A 19257-nucleotide genomic window follows, 5' to 3' on the forward strand; every position below is an offset into this window, starting at 1 on the left:
TTTCATTCCATGCAGAAATCTGGTTGCCATGGCAACCAAAAGGAATTATAAGAATAAATTTAAAAATCTTCTTGTAAAGACCCAAAAGGCCCTAGAGCTTAGATATTTTGCATAAGGCATTGTCTGGTAGACCTCTAACAAGATTGTTCAAATTATAAGCCCTGGGGTCAAAATTGGCCCCGCCCCGAGGGTCATTGATTTTCACTATGTACATATAGTAAAAAACTTAAAATACCTTCTTGTAAAAAACCCAAAAGGCCTAGAGCTTAGATATTTTTGCATAAGGCATCTTCTGGTAGACCCTTACCAAGATTGTTCAAATTATAGCCCTTGGGTCAAAATCGGCCCCGCCCCGGGTCATTGAATTTCACTATATGTACATATAGTAAAAAACTTAAAACACCTTCTTGTAAAGACCCAAAAGGGCCTAGAGCTTATATATTTTGCGTAAGGGCATTGTCTGGTAGACCTCTACCCAGATTGTTCAAATTATAGCCCTGGGGTCAAAATCGGCCCCGGTCATTGGTATTCCTTATATGTATATAGTAAAAACTTATAGTAATAGTAAAAACTTCAAAAAAAATTCATCTAGCAATTGACAAATGCTAGAGGTTAGATATTTTGCATGAAACATTGTGTAGTAAACCTCTAGCAAGATTGTTCAAATTATAGCCCTGGGGTCAAAATTGCCCCCGCCCTTGGGCGTCATTGATTTCAATATATACATATAGTAAAAAATAAAATAAATCTTATTGTCTGAAGGTACAAGGCTTAGAGCTTTAATATTTGTTAAAAATTATATCATCTGAAGGTACTCTACAAAATTTATTCAAATTTTGCCTCTTGTGTCAAAATTAGCCCGCCCCCTGGTGGCCATAGGTTTTCCTTATATGTATATAGTACAAACTTAAAAAATCATCTTCTCTAATTTACAAGGCTAGAGTTAAGATATTTTGCATGACACATTGTGTAGTGAACCCTCTGGCAAGATTGTTCAAATTATAGCCCTGGGTCAAAATTGGTTCCGCCCCGGGGGTCATTGATTTTCATTATGTACATATAGTGAAAAAATAAAAAAAATAGTTTTGTCTGAAGGTACAAGGCATAGAGCTTTTGATGTTTGATATATAATATCATTTATAGGTCCTTTACCAAAGTTGTTCAAAATTTTCCCCTGGTGTCAAAATTTGGCCCTGCCCGGAGGCAGTGATTCTCATTATGTACAACATAGTAAAAAACAGAAAATAAAACAAATATTTTCTGAATGGGAGAAAGCTATAGCTTAGATATTTGACTTGAAATGTTGTTTGGTGGACCTGTATCAAAATTGTTTTGAATTAAACCCTTGGGTCAAAATTATGCCTGCCCAAGGGACAGTGACCTACTTTCTTGTCCTTTGATGTACAGCAATGACATTTTGACCATGTGCACAGTTTTAGTTGTAAAATTTGAACTTTGATATCAGGTGACCTAGATTTTGATGATGTGACCTACTTTCTTGTCCTTTGGTGTACAGCTATGAAATTTGAACCATGCGGTGGCATAGCATTTTTATCAAATGCAATCTTGTTTCTAAATAACTTTGTGCCTTATTATCCCCCGCCGAAAAGGCGGCGGGGGATATAGAAATAGTCTCCGTCCGTCCGTCCGTCCGTCCGTCCGACCTTCCGCACTCACAGGAGAGTAATAATTATGTGGCTAGAGGGACAATAGGTAACTGTTCTTTCTCTTTGATGTCATTCATTCCGTAATGCTTCTATGTGGCTATTTTCTTTTGTGTGGCTAAAAAGAACAATAGAGAGAACAATAGAGTAGCCACATAATTACTCTCCTGTAGGAACTTCCGTCCGTCCGTCCTTCCGTCCGACATTTTTGTCCGGAGCATATCTCTAAAAGTATTTGAGTTATCAACTTGAAACTTCATAGGTGGATAGACATCATTGAGGAGGAGTGCAGTGCACAAGAATGATAACTCTACCTTGCATGATTTTTGAGTTATTGCCCTTTGTTATTTTTCAAAATTGATTTTTGTCCAGAGCACAACTCCAAAAGCCTATGAGATATCAACATGAAACTTCATAGGTGCATAGATCTCACTCAGGAGGTGTGCAGTGCACAAGAATGATAACTCTACCTTTCATAATTTTTGAGTTATTGCCCTTTGTTATTTTTCATACTTAATTTTTCACCTGAGTGGAGCATAACTCAAAAGTGTTTGAGATGTCAACATGAAATGTCATAGGTGGATAGATTTTATTGAGGAGGAATGCTGTGCACAAGAATGATTAATCTTCCCTAAACAGTTTTTTAAGTTATTGCCCTTTGTTCTTTTTCATGCTATTTTGTCCGGAGCATATCTCTAAAAGTATTTGAGGTATCAACTTGAAACTTAAAAGGTGGATGGATCTCATTGAGGAGGAGTGCAGTGCTTAAGAATGATAACTCTACCCTGCATTATTTTTGAGTTATTGCCCTTTGTTATTTTTCAAAATTAATTTTTGTCCAGAGCATTACTCAAAAGGCCTTTGAGATATCATTATGCAACTTCATAGGTGCATAGATCTAACTCGGGAGGTGTGCAGTGCACAAGAATGATAACTCTACCTTTTATATTTTTTGAGTTATTGCCCTTTGTTATTTTTCATACTTAATTTTTTATTCAATTTTTTTCTCTAAAAGTATTTGAGGTATCAACTTGAAACTTCATAGGTGGATAGATTTTACTGAGGAGGGATGCAGCACACAAGAATGATAACCTACCCTGCATTATTTTTCAGTTATTGCCCTTTGTTATTTTCAGCCATCAGTATTCACATAGGTTTCAAATCTGTAATCACTATAGCCATCAGTTTTCATTACCAAAAGACCTCTTAAAATGGAATTATTCTGCTCTACTACATAAACATTCTTCCAATGAGCAAACACATTCGGCGGGGGATGGCCATGTTGACATGGCTCTTGTTTGTACAAAATATGTTTTTCCTGTAACAATAACTTGTGATATTCATAAAAGATGTTCTTAACCTTTTGAATTGGAGTAACTGTTTTCCAGCTTAAATTTGGAACATTTTATTTGAAAATTAAGGGTTTTGAATATACAAAATGGCTACAAGCTGTATAAACAATAATGTTTAATTAATATAAAGCCTCCCTCTGCTAAAGGCTAAACAAATCATACTTCAACAGGATAAAAACTGGTTTTGGCTGAAATTGTAAGAGAAGAATAACTATGTGAATTCAGCCTTTCAATTACAATTTTAAGACAATCATTTTTTAAAATTGAATATTTACCATAGTTTTATACATAGATTTACATTGTCTTTTATCTCCATTGGAAATATAGAATTTAATTAAGCTCAACATGTTTTCTATTACATTACAAGAACATCAAAAATAATTAAAGAAAATTTCACCATTCTGATATTGAAATGGCAGTGTGGAATCCACATTTTAACATTAAGATTAAAATATTGGATGAATGTCACACACAACTGTTGCAACTACTATAATATTATTATCAAAAGCAGCTTGAACTATTAATATTGAAATGTTACCTCATAAAAGTGAAATGTATGTAAAAACCATATTGTAACATCAAAGAAAACATTCTTGAAATGAAGATTGTTTCAAGATTTTTTCATTGCTTGTTAGAAACATTGTTGTGCTTTAAAAGAATATTTGATTTATATTAGGAATATAGGGAAGAAAGTTAAATGTATTATCAATTTGAAAATTTTCAGAACATAGCTTTGATATTTGTAGTGATAGCACTAGCCTTCAATAATAAAAATTATAGAACACTGCATTAAATTTAATCTTGCCAATATCACTGAACATTTGACACTGTAATCATTGGCTGTGTATGAGAAGAAATTTCTTTGTGTTGGATCATTTTGATATGATGAAAACAACAAGGGGAAATGTTATGATGAAATTTTGAGTACAAGAACAACATGACCATGTACCAATAATTATTTATAGTTGTTAGACAGCCGTAAAAACATTTTCATGTTGTGTATTTTTGTTTGCTAACATTACATGACAATAATATAACAAGACATTTAGACGCTCATGTTTTAAGTAGATATTATCCATCTTTCACTACAAACACAGCATTCAATTTTTGATGATTCAGCAACATTTGGAGAGATCCAAGAATAAAATTGTAATAAAAAGGCTGAAAAATAGATTCACAAATGCTAAATTTTGTGTTGTATGTAATGTAACTGTCTTGATTTTTGTGTAAATTTCTGCAAAGCACAGCGAGAAAAGTAATAAATCTGATTGGATTATAATCTAATAATAATAGTTGCTGGAGCAAAATTCCCTTTTTATTATGGAACAGTATCCCATCAATCACCCTGTATGTAATATGCCCTGTATTTTTGTCTGAGGCTACTGAAAATTCCCTATTGCATGTTGATGTAAAATGGTTCATAATAGAAGTGGTTTAAAGGGTCGCATAATTCAAAATCACTTGCCTCCAATTGCTTTGTGCAAATTACCCTATTTGTTAAGAAGAAATCCTGCACTAAGGTACAATGAACATTCTTGTATCTCAAATAATCCATTGAGGGGTATCATTCTGAGGTCTTTACACCTTAAATGAATCAGAACACAGTGTCTGTGAAGATAAAAACCACAGCTGAAATGCGGCCATATCTGCAGCCATAACATGCCTAAATCTAAATATTCTGAAGTCAGAGTTCAAAGTCAGTGCTGACTGTTTCATTAGACACAACCAAATCCTACACTATACTTATAAATAGGTTAATGACCATCCAATTGATGCCAGACAGACCATATGTAGACTGACCATCCTATATGAAACAGTTTGTGCTTATTAACACTAGTTGAATTCAAAACATTTTTTTACTTACGGGTAATTAGATTTTTAGTTTGTTTCTACTTAAGATGCCCTGCATCTAAGACATGGTTACCTATATTTTTCTCTAGCCGTGCCATGTATGTCATAAGCCAACATGCTGTGATGGCTGAAAAGTTTCTTGGGTAAATGTTTGCATAATTATTGAACATGTATTATTTTTGCATTTACATGTATTTCATTTTTAGCTTGTCTGTTTTGAAGAAAAAGTTTAGCTGTTACTTGAGGTCTGTTGTTGTCATCATGCAAATCCTTTAATGAAGCCCATTTAAAGACGTTTTCCGGAGTTTTCATATAGACAGTGTTCAACAGAATTTCTTTAAACTTAGCATGTTATCAGAATATGATAACAGGGGAAAAAAATGGGGTTACCGTGTTCATTTTTGAGTTTTCTGTCCTTGAATTGGACTTTTTCGTTAAATTCAAGGGCAGATAATTTACAATGAAGCGAAACAATACATTTTTATTTGTTTGGGTCGTCAGACCAAACAAATAATGGTAGCGAAATTTCAGACCCTGATGCTGTTAATTGCAAATGCTGAAAGTAGTCCGCTTTTTTAAAGTGATTACTTCCCTTTATATGTACACTAATGCCGAAAAATTCTGGGGAGATCACTGCGTAAAGATGGTCAAATGACAGGCGCATTTATTTTCAAGCAAAACAGTTCCCGAACGGTCGAAGATTTCTAATATTGTTTTATTCTTTATAGATATACATGCTTATAGTAAGCTCCATGATTTTTTACATCTGTGTTAAACAACAGTTAGGCCACTTCTTTTTTATTTCTTGGTTTACAAAATTTTTTTTCAAAAATGTCCACTGGGTGGTCGAAAAAAAAAAAAAAAAAAACCCTCAAAAAGGTCCATCGGGTATATTGTAAAAAAAAAAAAATCTTGTATGGTGCACATAAAACACTATTTTGTCAAAAATAATGTCATTCTTCTATTGACATAAGCAAAAACAGTAATTTAAACATCTTTTTATTGTTGTTTTTCCTTAGTATAGCTTTCATGTTAACTTTCTTGATACAAATGTACCAAAAATATCTGCCATCTTTAGAAAATAAAAATATAAACATTTATATCTGTATTGTCTCATTTTTTCTTGGCATTCACTTTATAAAGCAGCACTTCTCCCGGTTTATACTGATCGGATGTGTGTCCGAACCGGTCCCGGCTGAGCATTTCGACGAAAAGAAAAATACAATTTAACAATATACTAGCAAATATATCGTATAAATCAAAACAATTGAATTATTAAATCGAGGATTGGTACAGGTTTAACTCATGAGATGATACCTCCATCCACGCAGTTTTGATCAAAATCCTGTCTTTGGTCAGGAAGATTGTTTAATTAATTCTAAGTCAACTTGGGAAATAGGTTCATGTCCGTCAAAGCGCGCCAGGCTTACATGAACTTGTTAATCGAGTGGCCGAAGTTTTTATATAATTTCTGAAAAATATTCCGAATTTTTCGATGATTTTATGGCGCTAGAAATTTTTTTTGCCATGGGGATAAAAATAGAATTTTTCTAGTTATTTTTTTTTCAATTTACAAAATTTTTTTCGAGTTTCTGTAATCCAAGAATATATCAAAAAGTGGCACAGGGACAAATAATGAGAAAATTGTTTTCTTAGGCTATTGACAATATATTCTGGGTGCAGGGAAGGTGTTTTGAGTTCTCGTTAGGAAGCAGAAGAGGTCTGTTTCAAAATTCCAGAAGCTAAAAATAAAAAATCATTAATAAACATAGGCATTGAATATCCAGTGTTGCAATAAGTCTTATAGCCAATTTACTACAATTAAAACACTAGAAAGCATTGGTGGCACTATACAAAAACAAATTGCTTTATAATCTCACAACCTTCACCTTTCCGACATTCTGAGACCCAAACAAATTCAGCGCCTTCTGTGCTTTGATTTTTCTTCTTATTTTTAATGAAGCTTACCTTTGTCTTAGTCAATAATTATGCAAAATTTCAGAACAAATTTAGTGTGGATAGTTTGTTTCTTTACCTGTGCATTTTTCCTTCAAAATTGGCCTATTTTTAGTTCACCTGACCACGAAGTGGTCAAGGTTAGGTATAGTGATGGGGCTATGTCCAGGGTCCGTTGTTGTGTGTTGTTCGTTGTTGTTACAATTGGGTTGTTAACAGTCTAGCAGTCACAGTTTTGATTGGATCATTGTCAAACTTTGTCAGAATGTTTGTCTCAATGAAATACAGATCGAGTTCAAAGATGAGTTATCTCTGGTCAAAAACTAGGTCACAGGAGCTAAAAATAAAAAAAGCTTGTTAACACTCTAGTGGCTGCAGTTTTGATCCAAATATTCTGGAAATTTGCCAGGAGGGTTGTTTTGATGATTTCTAGATCAAGTTCGAAGATGGGTCATATCCGGTCAAAAACTAGGTCACAGGAGCTAAAAATAGAAAAAGCTTGTTAACATTTTAGTGGCTGCAGTTTTGTTAAAATATTCTGGAAATTTGCCAGGAAGGTTGTTTTGATGATTTCTAGGTCAAGTTCCAAGATGGATCATCTCCAGTCAAAAACTAGGTCACAGGAGCTAAAAATAGAAAAAGCTTGTTAACACCCTAGTGGCTGCAGTTTTGATCCAAATATTCTGGAAATTTGTCAGGAAGGTTGTTTTGATGATTTCTAGGTCAAGTTCAAAGATGGGTCATCTTTGGTCAAAAACTAGGTCACAGAAGCTAAAAATAGAAAAATCTTTTTAACACTCTAGTGCAGTTTTGATCCAAATATCCTGGAAATTTGTCAGGAAGGTTGTTTTGATGATTTCTAGGTCAAGTTTTAATATGGATCTCCAGTCAAAAATTAGGTCACATTGCCCAAAATTTAATATGGAAAACCTTTTTAAATTACTAGAGGTCACATTTTTGACTCAATTGTCATCAAACTTGGCCAGAATGCTTGTCTAAGACATTGCTTGGATGCGGTTGATGGGTCAGGGGAGCGATCCAGGGCCATTATGGCCCTCTTGTTTATGATTTTAAAGTACCTTTATTTTCATCAAAAAAAGTTAACAGAAACGATTTAAGGAATTGCATGTAATTAAATGACCTCAAATAAGTAGAAAATTCTTATTCAGGGCAGATAACTCAAAAATGAGAACGGTGATCCCAATTTTTTTTCCGCTTAAAATGTTTCTGTTATCATATTCTTACAAAACATGCCAAGTTTAAAGAAATTCTATAGAACAGTTTTAATTTTGCCTGTTTATTTATTTGAAAACTCCTATTTGAAAACTCACGAAAACGTGCTTAATATTCTAACATTTTAAAATGTACAAATATGAAACTTTGAATTCTTAATTATCATGACATTTTCTTACAATCTGAAAGCTATAATTTTTGAATAATGCCCCTTTTTTATTCTTGTCAAAATTGCCTATTAAGGAGAATGATTTTAAAACTATGAAATATGTTAACATGAGACTTGGAATGATCAGTATAGGCAAGTTGCATGATGACATGACAAGCACCTCCTACCAGAATTTAGCAGATTTGCTGGCTGACAAAAAGAGACAATATTTATATGTCAAATTTTCTTATAACTTTTTTATTTGTGTATCGATTTTTTAGATTCATATATCAGTTCTTTATATTAATATTTTGGAATATAAGTGGGTTTTTATTTTTTGCTCTTAAAATAGAACACTGGGCTATTTTTTACCTGTTATTTTAATAGTTTTCGAGCACCAACTTTTTCCAAGAAAAAAGGGAAACGTTTTAAAACTTTATTTTTTGATTTGTCAAATATGAGTTTTGTTGTTAGAAATATAAAATTACTATATTTTGCATTTTATCAGCCATCGACCATCCACAAGTTACCTGTATGTCTTATCAGCAATTTGTAACTATTTATAGATTTCATGACAATAACATGCAACTTGCCTGTATCATTATGCCCCCACAAAGTGGGGTGCATATAGCGTTGCACTTGTCCGTCAGTCCGTCCGGATGTCTGTCCGTCTGTAGATCTGTCCGTTTGTCTGTATGTCCTGAAATCTTGTGAACACAACTCCTCTTAAACCGGATGGCAGATTTTGCTTAAACTTGCAGGGATGAACAACCTTAATATGTAGGAAGGAATTTTTGCTTCGACCAAATTTAACAGAATTATGGCCCTTTGTTGATTTTTTCACTATATACCATATATACTGTAACCCAACGAATATTCGCAACCAATTAATATTCGCTTTATTCGCGGATGGCCCTGAAGCGCGAATATTTGTTTGCGCGAATAAGTCCGCACGATTTCGCAAATAAATTGGAAAGAAATTTTTGTTTTAGACGTTGCTCATGCAAAGCACCTTGACCGGATATATTCGAATTTTACGGGCGCCTGTTAGGAAGTAATGAATTGTTATGAATATTGCCATAAAGCAATAAAAACACAAACTAAGTAAACTACTACTGTTTTTTAAATATCAAAAGAACTCTATGTCAATATAGCAATCAAAATAAACATCCACATTTTAATACAGTTTATTAAATATTAGAAGGCCTATTATCAATCACGTTCCGTATACAAAACAGGTGGAGGTTTGACAAAAGTGGAAAAACTATCGAGCATCACAAAAGGCTATTGTTTTTTGGATCCTTAAGACAAAGGCGGTATAAACCTATCGACCATCACAAAAGGGTATTGGTTGTACATAATTACAAACAGTGAAATACAAGATGGTTTTATTCTAGTATCGTTTTCTAGCTGCTTTTGTGCCCTTCTGACGCACAAACCCATGCCTCCTTAGAAAGGATTCTGTCCATGGGCGATCAAAATTTAAGGGTCCTCCATTTTCTCTCAATAAATGTTTAGCTTTCTCCTGAACACCAGCAAGAAGAATATGCTTATTAGTCCCCTACCGGTTTAACCGGAGGGGACTTTAGGTTTACCCTCCGTCCGTCTGTCCGTCTGTCTGTCTGTCCGTCTGTCTGTCTGTCTGTCTGTCTGTCAGTCTGTCAGTCCGTCAGTCCGTCCGTCCACAAAACTGGATCCCGCGATAACGCAAAAAGTACTGAAAATATTTTTATGAAACTTGATATATGGATAGATGGCAGTATGGAGATTATGCACGTCTTTTTTTTTTCTTCCTATGTTGAAAATTCTGGTTGCTATGGCAACAAATAGTCTGAAAATATGGCAAATTTAACACATAAACTGGATCCAGTGATAACTCAAAAAGTACTGAAAATATTTTTATGAAACTTGAAATATGGGTAGATGGCAGTCTAAAGATTATGCACATCTTTTTCTTTTCTTCCTATGTTGAAAATTCTGGTTGCTATGGCAACAAATAGCCTGAATTTCAAGATTTCTGATTAAAATTTTTCAGCTTTTTCACTATATGTTCTTTATTTCTTAAGGTGTTTACTTCAAACTTTAAATATAAGTTTCTGGTCATCAACCACATCATATGTGACAAGGTTTATAACTCTAGCACAAAAAATATCAGTATTACCTCCCTTGAACTTAGATTTTTTAGGGGAAAAAATGTTGTCTTTTTTAAATAACTTCTTTATTTCCTAATGTATCTACTTCAAACTTCATATATATGTTTCTTATTATCACTCGACATTTTTGAGAAGGTTAAATACTCTAGCAAGACTATTTCCAGAATTATGTCCCCCTTGAACTTAGATTTTTTTTGGAGAAACTGGTATTTTCACTCCAACTTCTTCATTCCTTATAGGATTTACTTTAAAATCCCACATCGTAATAATATGACAAGGTTGTATAAACATAATTTCCTTACTAAGCATGGAAACTTAACACATTACTGTGATATAGACAAACTTATTTTATTATGTTTTGTGGTTGATATTTTCAAAACAGACTTCATCCTCAAATTCATTATAAATGGCAATTCACAGGAGTGTATGACAATTAAAGAACTTTTTGAGGGACCGGTAGGGGACTACTGTATTGCCCGCAATACTATCAAATGCTTGTTAACAATAGATCTGGACTGTCTTAACTTTTTATATGCCCGAAAGAATTTCGGGCATATTATGTGATACCCCCTGGCGTCTGTCCGTCCGTCCGTCCGTTAGCAATTTGGTTTCCGGAGCATAACTAAAGTTCCATTTGGCCCACAACATTCAAACTTCATAGGATGATTGCCCATATTGGGTAGAAGACCCCTATTGATTTTGGGGTCACAAGGTCAAAGGTCAAGGTCACTATCACCTTAAAACTGAAAACAGTTTCCGGAGCATAACTTAAGTTTCATTTGGCCCACAACATTCAAACTTCATAGGATGATTGTCCATATTGGGTAGAAGACCCCTATTGATTTTGGGGTCACAAGGTCAAAGGTCAAGGTCACTATCACCTTAAAACTGAAAACAGTTTCCGGAGCATAACTTAAGTTCCATTTGGCCCACAATATTCAAACTTCATAGGATGATTGTCCATATTGGGTAGAAGACCCCTATTGATTTTGGGGTCACAAGGTCAAAGGTCAAGGTCACTATTACCTCAAAACTGAAAACAGTTTCCGGAGCATAATTTAAGTACCATGTGACCCACAGTGTTCAAACTTCACAGGATGAATGTCCATATTGGGTAGGAGACCCCTATTGACTTTTGGGTCACAAGGTCAAAGGTCAAGGTCGCTATTACTTTAAAACTGAAAACAGTTTCTGGAGCATAACTTTATATCTATTTGGCCCACAAGATTCAAACTTCATAGGATGATTGTCCATATTGGGTAGAATTCCCCTATTGATTTTGGGGTCACAAGGTCAAAGGTCAAGGTCACTATTACTTTAAAACTGAAAACAGTTTCCGGAGCATAACTTAATTTCTATTTGGCCCACAATATTCAAACTTTATAGGAGGATTGCTATTGGAAGGAGGTAATACTTTATTTAATTTATGTAATGTCTTACAAATGCTTCATCCTTAATATATAAAAAAACACTTTCGGGCATATAATGCTCCGCCTAGTTAATATAATCCAGAACATCGCTCTCATATTTCCCAAGGAGTTGCGGTCTTCCACGTTTACCAGCAGGCAATGTAACGACGTTTGTTTCAGTATTTTTTAACAGTATTTTTAACTGTTTCCAGATATTGCTTTTTTATGTTACGCACCGTGCTCTCATTTATGGATTTATCAAGAACTGTCGAAAAATCTCGCACCGCACTTGCCTTTCCATGTTCGAACGCATATTTGGGAATCTTTGCTCTCTGTTCACTATCATAATGTCCGTAACTTTCACGTTTACGGCCCCATCGGACTTTCCAATCCGCGAATTTTTTTTTTCGGAAATCAAGAAAACACGGAAATTAATATTCGGGAATATGTCCGACCTTGGCAAAACGCGAAAATTTGTATTCGCGAATATAAATTGGGTTACAGTATGTTGTCAGTGGGGGCATCCGTGTCCTCTGGACACAGTTCTAGTTTTAGTCATAGTTGATGAACATTTAGGGGCATCATTCTGAAAGCTTAAAATATTGGGATTTATGTTATTGAGATCAGCATTTAAATCTGCTATTCAGCGCTCTAATGTAATTTTCTAAAAACAGTTATGGCAGTTATTGGCTGTAATGTTAAATTTCTTATTATCATCCATTGAGGAATTGTACATTACGTACTGGACTAATTTTCATCAACAGCGCTATGGAAATTGAACTAATTAAGTTCTCACTCAAGATAACAGCAAGATTAAAGATGACTTATTAATGACCCAATACAGACTTGATTAAGAGACTGAAGGTATTCAGTCATGAACTGACTTCATGATAACACAGTTAACTTTCTGAATGTAAGATAATCAGGTTTTATTGCTTAACCTGTACTGTAACCTGCATAATCCTGCTGTTTGATTATAGATTATATGGTCAAACTGGCCATGACTCAGTTTACTGGTGGCTTCTACTTAAATAAATTAAAAGCGCTAATGTTGTTGTTGTTTTTTTTCACTCTTAGTTCCAACAACTGTACTTCCATGAAATTATTCTTTACCACTTCATTAAGAGACTGACTTAGTCAGCAAGACTTGATCAGTTGAACTGATAATCAAATTAAGTAATGATATTGATTGTTGGGATGGTAATTTTATTGGCTTTTAATGACTGTACAAAGCAATGATTCAAATCCTGAGGTTTGGACTCTGTAACCTCACCAAGTGGGGGATATAAAATTCTTGGATATTTTTTATTGTCTTTGATCAGCAGAGATGAAATTTCTGTTTGCATCAGTGCATTTATTATTAAGATGTTGTTGAAATGTAATTTGTTTTTCACTAATTATTGATACTTGTTTATATGTCAATTACTGTGCAAATAGTAAAGATTTTGAAAAAAAAATCCTCATAATACAGTACCCGTATGACTGATTCACTACAGGTTTGCTTATTAAAGATTTTATTACTACTGGTAAGTAATATGAAATAGGTCAAGAAATGTTTGAAAAATTACTACAGGTGTTAATGATTTTTTTAGCACAAATTAAATAAAGTTTATCAAATTCTAATTTAAATCAATACTATAAGTATATTATCCCTCAGATCAAAACATGCCATTTCAATTGTTAATTACTTTTTACATACATAAATTTAACAAAAATTGTGTTTTCACAAGTTCTCTAATATCATACTAAACATTCTTATTTTTTTAAGTAAAACAAAAACTCCCCTGGAAAAAAAATATGCATCTAACATTATTTGAAAGAAAAGACAATCCAAGATTGTGCCAAAATCTGAAAGTTGCTGATAAGTATTTTCTACTACAGGGATGTAAAATATAAATTAAGTTTGTCTGCATAAGATATGGCTATATGCATATTTTCTGAAATGTTTTAAGTTTAAGTACAGGCAGAAATGCAGATTAAACTCTAATCTTTAAAAATAGACATAATCTTCAGAGTGGTCTGTATATAATGGAAAGCAGAAAGCTGAGTTTGAAGCATTCATTTTAGTTGAACATTTCATGACATGATTGTACTGTTTAAGAAAAAAAAAACATCCAACAATTTGGTAGAAGTTTTGAAAAATTTGACAGTAATAATTATATGCTGCCATATGTTGGGAGTATAATATTTTGTTTTGGAAAAGCTAGATTTTGTGTTTGACCCTTTTTGGAACTTCTGGAGGCCTTTTTTGTCTGCTCAGATTAAAATTGTTAACTGTTCAAAAAATTCTTGCATATTGAGGTGTGGTCAACTTACAAATGTTGTCAACATACTGCTGAATATGTATTAATAAGTGTAGGAAATGTTTACATGTCAGACTATTATTTAGAAGATTCAGCTGACTAAGAAATTGGCTGTGAAGGCTTTAAACTAATAACCTCTCCCAGCTTTGATTTTATACATTGTTTCAATCATTATAACTTTAATCTTTATCTAAATTCTTGAAATTAATTAAATCTGAATTTTAGTTAACTTTCAGATGCCTCGCAAGTGTTGATCTCAAGTCTACTGAATGTTTATGTGTTGGCCTAGTAGTTTTGGTGCAAGTGGAGTCACAACCAAACTTGCCTCATTCACCAGTTACTTATTAGTTTTAGGATGTAATATAAACTTTCTTCACAGTTAATTATCTTAAATAAGCATGGCTAAACTAAGCTCTCCTGTCTGGAGTGAGTTCGGGTGGATGTGACTTAAATCTAAAATATGTAATTTGACGTAATGTGCTGAAATAATGTCATTGTCAAATGCTACAGGATATAATTATGATTTTACTGATTATTATATAAAGTAGGTTGGTGCAAAATTAATGCTGCAGGAAATGTAAAGAATACTGGTAAAGTTTGAATGGATTCCCATTATATTTAACATATAAGTCTCGGTAAGACAGATAGAGTTGGTTTAAAATTTCTTGTTTAGAATAAATTTGCATGAATGTTTTGAAAGAAAGTTAAATTATGACAGTTGCTGTGCCACATTCACATATATTTTATGTCAGACAAACAAGTTAACATCAGAAATTTATTCATAACTTTAACTGTTTTTATTGGCAAAGTTCAGACATGATGGAATAGTATCTTATTGTCATCTTAACTTACATTAATAAATGATTCACAGGAAGTTCTTACATTACAATTCCTTTTATAAATGAAATATTTAGATATATGTTATTTATATTTTCTTTTTAGCTCACCTGAGCTAGCTCAGGGTGAGCTTTTAGGATCGTTGAATGTCTGTCGTCCGTCCACACTTGTTCGTTAACATTCTAGTGGTCACATTTTTGCCTCAATCATCATCAAACTTTGTCAGGATGCTTACCTAGGTAATTGTTCGGATGAGTTTGATGGGTCAGGTAAGCTATCTAGGGCCATCATGACCCTCTTGTTTAAATATTATTATACAAACTTAATGTTATTACTGTATGGGCAATGACTCAATGAAATGTTTGTTGTATACAAAATAGTTTTTTATATAAAGCCAAATCTGTGAATGTATCTATAAATAAATTTTGAGTTTTCTAGGCAACATTTGCATCTTTTTTTTTTTTAGCTTGTCTGTTTTTTTTTGTTTTTGTTTGTTTTTTTTAAGAAAAAGTCAAGCTATCTATTGCTGTGTCATCGACGTTGTCATGCAAAAACTGTAATGTAGTAAGCTATCTAGGTAGGTTACAGAGCGCAAGTGGTTGTATTCAGATGCCAGTTTGTGCCTGAAATGATGCACAGAAGGGGACCTGAGGTCTTCCTCCACCAGTATTAATGGAAAGTTACCATATGACCTATATTGTGTTGGTGCAACTTAAAACCACAAACAAACAGAATTTATTAAAAATGCTCAAATAGTTTGCTGAACAAGATGGCGGCCAAATCTTAAAATAGACATAATCTTTAAGTAACATCTCTTTTACCAGGCTTCAGATTAATTAGTAAAACTCTACAATAATAACTATACAACTATGTAATTTGGTAATCGCTCATTGATATACACAATCTACAGGTAGACTGTCATAAATAGTAAATATAATTTAAGAAAACTTGTAATGTCAGGAATATTGTTTTAGAGAACTGATTGAAACATAATTTGAGAACAAATTAATGTTAGGTCAGGAACATGTTAACTTGAGAAAATTGTTAAGGTCATTGAAATATAATTTGAGAACACTGGTAAGGTAAGATGCAAAGGTAAGGTCAGGAATATAATTTGAGAACACTGGTAAGGTAAGATGCAAAGGTAAGGTCAGGAATATAATTTGAGAACACTGGTAAGGTAAGATGCAAAGGTAAGGTCAGGAATATAATTTGAGAACACTGGTAAGGTAAGATACATAACTTGAAAATGAAGGTAAGGTCAGGAACATAATTTGTGTAAACTGTACAGGTTCATAAATATTTTTGAGCTGTAAACTTCTATATTGATTGAAATTAAAAACTTTAATCAAACAATTATATTGCCTGATCCACTGTTATATAGTTCTCTGTAAGATAAGCAAGTTTTGTGCAGGAGATTGAATGGCTGCCAATAACGTGACATTATAATTATGAAGATTATCCTATAACTAGTTTTCTGGATTTTTGTTAGTAATGTATTATTCCTGTCGGGGTGACATAAAATAGAAACTATTGCTTTACTGAAAACATCCATTACTTAATTTGCCCTGTCTACCCTATTGTTGCCTTATATAAAGGTCATTAAGTGTATATGTTAATTATCAAAATTAATGAACAGCCATCTGCATAAAAAGGCTTATGGGAGATTGCTGTCTCCTAGGATTTAATGATTATACAAAATACTGTATTTCACAACTCAGCACCACCCACCACTTGGGCATCAATGGCTGAGTGGTTAAGGTTGTTGACTTCAAACCACTTGCACTTCACCAATGTAGTGTCAAATGCTGCCAAGGACTGGATTTTTTCATGTGAGAAAGTTATCCAGCTAGCTAAACTTTAACAGAACATCAGTGGTTTTACTCATGTGCCTATATACAGTGCCTGAAATAAAGGAAGGAGGGACACCTGAAGTTTTCCTCCACCAGTAAAGCTGGAAAGTTGGTAAATCCAACAAAAAAAATGATATATTTATTTTATGAAACACCTGGCAGAATGTAATGAAGACATACAGCAAGCTGTTGAACCATATGATTGTAACAATGTGAATGGTACAGGTAAGTCACTACATAACAGTTACTGTAGTAGTAATAAAAAAAGGAACATCACAAAGTTTTTACAAGTGTTAGTTATTATTGGCTGGCAGCATTACAGTGCAGTATAGAAAACAGTTTGCCTACTACTAGTAACGCATTACTTATTTTCACCTTTGATGCTGCACAAGGTCTTATGTTCCTCCCTTTTGAAACAATGTTAGGGTAAATAATTTATTTTATGTTTTCAGTACCAGGTGGGGAAAGAGCAAAAATACAAAGGGCTCGTACTGCTACATAAAGGTTGGGTCCACCATCAGTGATGTTGAAGCTTTAGGAGAGCCAATTACTAATAATGATGGCAAGGTAGGTAAAATCTGTATACATTTGTAATATATATTATGATGATAGTTTGTCTCAGTGCATTATCAAAGTGCTGTAACCATTAGTGAAAAGGAAACATCTGGTGTTACAAGTGAAATATAACTGATATTACAGTCATGTTGAACAAACACATTACTTTTACACACATTTTTGGTCAGTCCACCTAACCTGCTATAACTAACCAGTAATTAACAATTACTCTGCTGCTAATCCTTCACATGATTTTTGAATGATTGTTTAATGACAAATGACCATGAGGATTTAACGTCCATGATAATTTGTCACAGAGAATTTTTTCATTGATAGTAATGTCATGTCCGGTCCATATATTTGAGTCATTCAATGACAGATTTTGTAATAACTTGGCTTAAATACATCGGAGCATATGCCTGAAGCTCAGGTTTTTTTGTGACAAATTTCATCATACTTTACTATTAGATTATGTAGGAAAATGATTATGAATAAAGGTTTTCAGGTTTTTCAAATTTTCAACTTGCACCCATGTAAATATATTGTTCTTTAAAACAATTTGTGTTGAGTTTGTAGTTACACTAAGGTGTTCTAAGGTTTATAGTTTCATTAAAGTACACAAATGGTTATATCATACATGCAATAATTTTTAGACTCATTTCCAGGACACTTTTCATTTGGAGGTGGGGCATTGATCAGCAAATGTATTTTTTTTTAAAATTTACATAGTGGCATACAACCTATATTACCGGTATTTACAACTTGCAAATTTAATCACACCATAAACAAAAGACAGAATGTCAATAATTATTAACAGTTTTTCTATCTTTTTTAAGTATTTAGGCATTGTTAATTCAATCAGTCACAGAATAGAATAAAGCTATGTTAAGTAATGACAATAAGCTATGTCGTTTACCTGAAACATTCACTGAATCTTGTAGATTTCATCACCTCAAATTTTGCAGTAATTTTCACAGTGTTTGACCAATAACTGGCTCCAGGCGGATTAAATTTATACTGGCCAGTTGTTAATTACAGTGCATGACACCTTCGCTCAGGAAGCCACACCAGGGGTAAACAATTAATCTTTTAATTGATCAAAATTATTGCTGATAATTGTTTGTTGGAAGGGGCACATAGATATTCCAATCAAAGTAATAGTGTCACCATTGGAATGCTGTAAAGGGATAATTGTTCGTTATTAGCGTTCTAGACTAGTTTATAAAAACTTGACAATAAAATTATATAAAAACGTAAAATTTCTTGCTTCAGACTAGATTATTTTAGATTTTTTTTTTACCGGGACATAAATCATCTCCGGGACAGACACCTGATTTCCTGGGACTGTCCCGGACATCCGGGACGTTATGGCATGTTTGGTTATATCCAGTCTTCATTTATGAATGGATTTTGAAATAACAGCATATTTCTGTGGCACATTAGGAAAACTTGTCACACTCAAAAGCCAATTTAAAAGGTGAAGGTTATTCCTGAATGTCAATATAGTACATTGATGGTTAATCTGGTATTATCTTTGTCATTTTTTCATGTAGGCTTGAAATAATTGGACTCACTGAGATTATTAGAAAATATGTGTTAATGTTTCCACATTCTTGTTGCACTATAGTAACCATGCCTTGGTTACAAGTCAAAGAACATGGTTCCTCTACTTGGCACATTTGTCTGTTTTCAATTACAGGGTTTTTTTGTTGTTGTTTTTAGCTCACCTTGCACAAAGTGCAGGTGAGCTTTTAGGATGGCCAACCAAATGGCGTCCGTCGTCAGTCGTCCGTCCACATTTTAAATATTCTAAGGACATCTTCTATGATACCGCAAGGCCAATGTTAATGAAACTTGGCAGGAATACTCTTTGTATGAAGCTCTATCAAGATTGTTCAAAGAATTCCATTTCATGCTGAACTCTGGTTGCCATGGTAACCGAA

The 19257-nt window shown here is 33.5% G+C and overlaps 1 protein-coding gene across 1 annotated transcript in view; it reads left to right on the forward strand.

Moving 5' to 3' along the window:
- LOC132730250 (spermine oxidase-like) overlaps positions 1–19257 on the forward strand; it is a 102067-nt gene that overhangs the window by 40560 nt on the left and 42250 nt on the right. The window contains exon 4 of the mRNA XM_060716130.1: positions 17212–17326. Within this exon, the coding sequence (XP_060572113.1) occupies positions 17212–17326 (115 nt within the window). The remainder of the gene's footprint in view (positions 1–17211; positions 17327–19257) is intronic.

This window comes from Ruditapes philippinarum, unplaced genomic scaffold, assembly GCF_026571515.1.
Source record: "Ruditapes philippinarum isolate M1 unplaced genomic scaffold, ASM2657151v2 ctg1655_1_1_1_1, whole genome shotgun sequence".
NCBI lineage: Eukaryota > Metazoa > Mollusca > Bivalvia > Venerida > Veneridae > Ruditapes > Ruditapes philippinarum.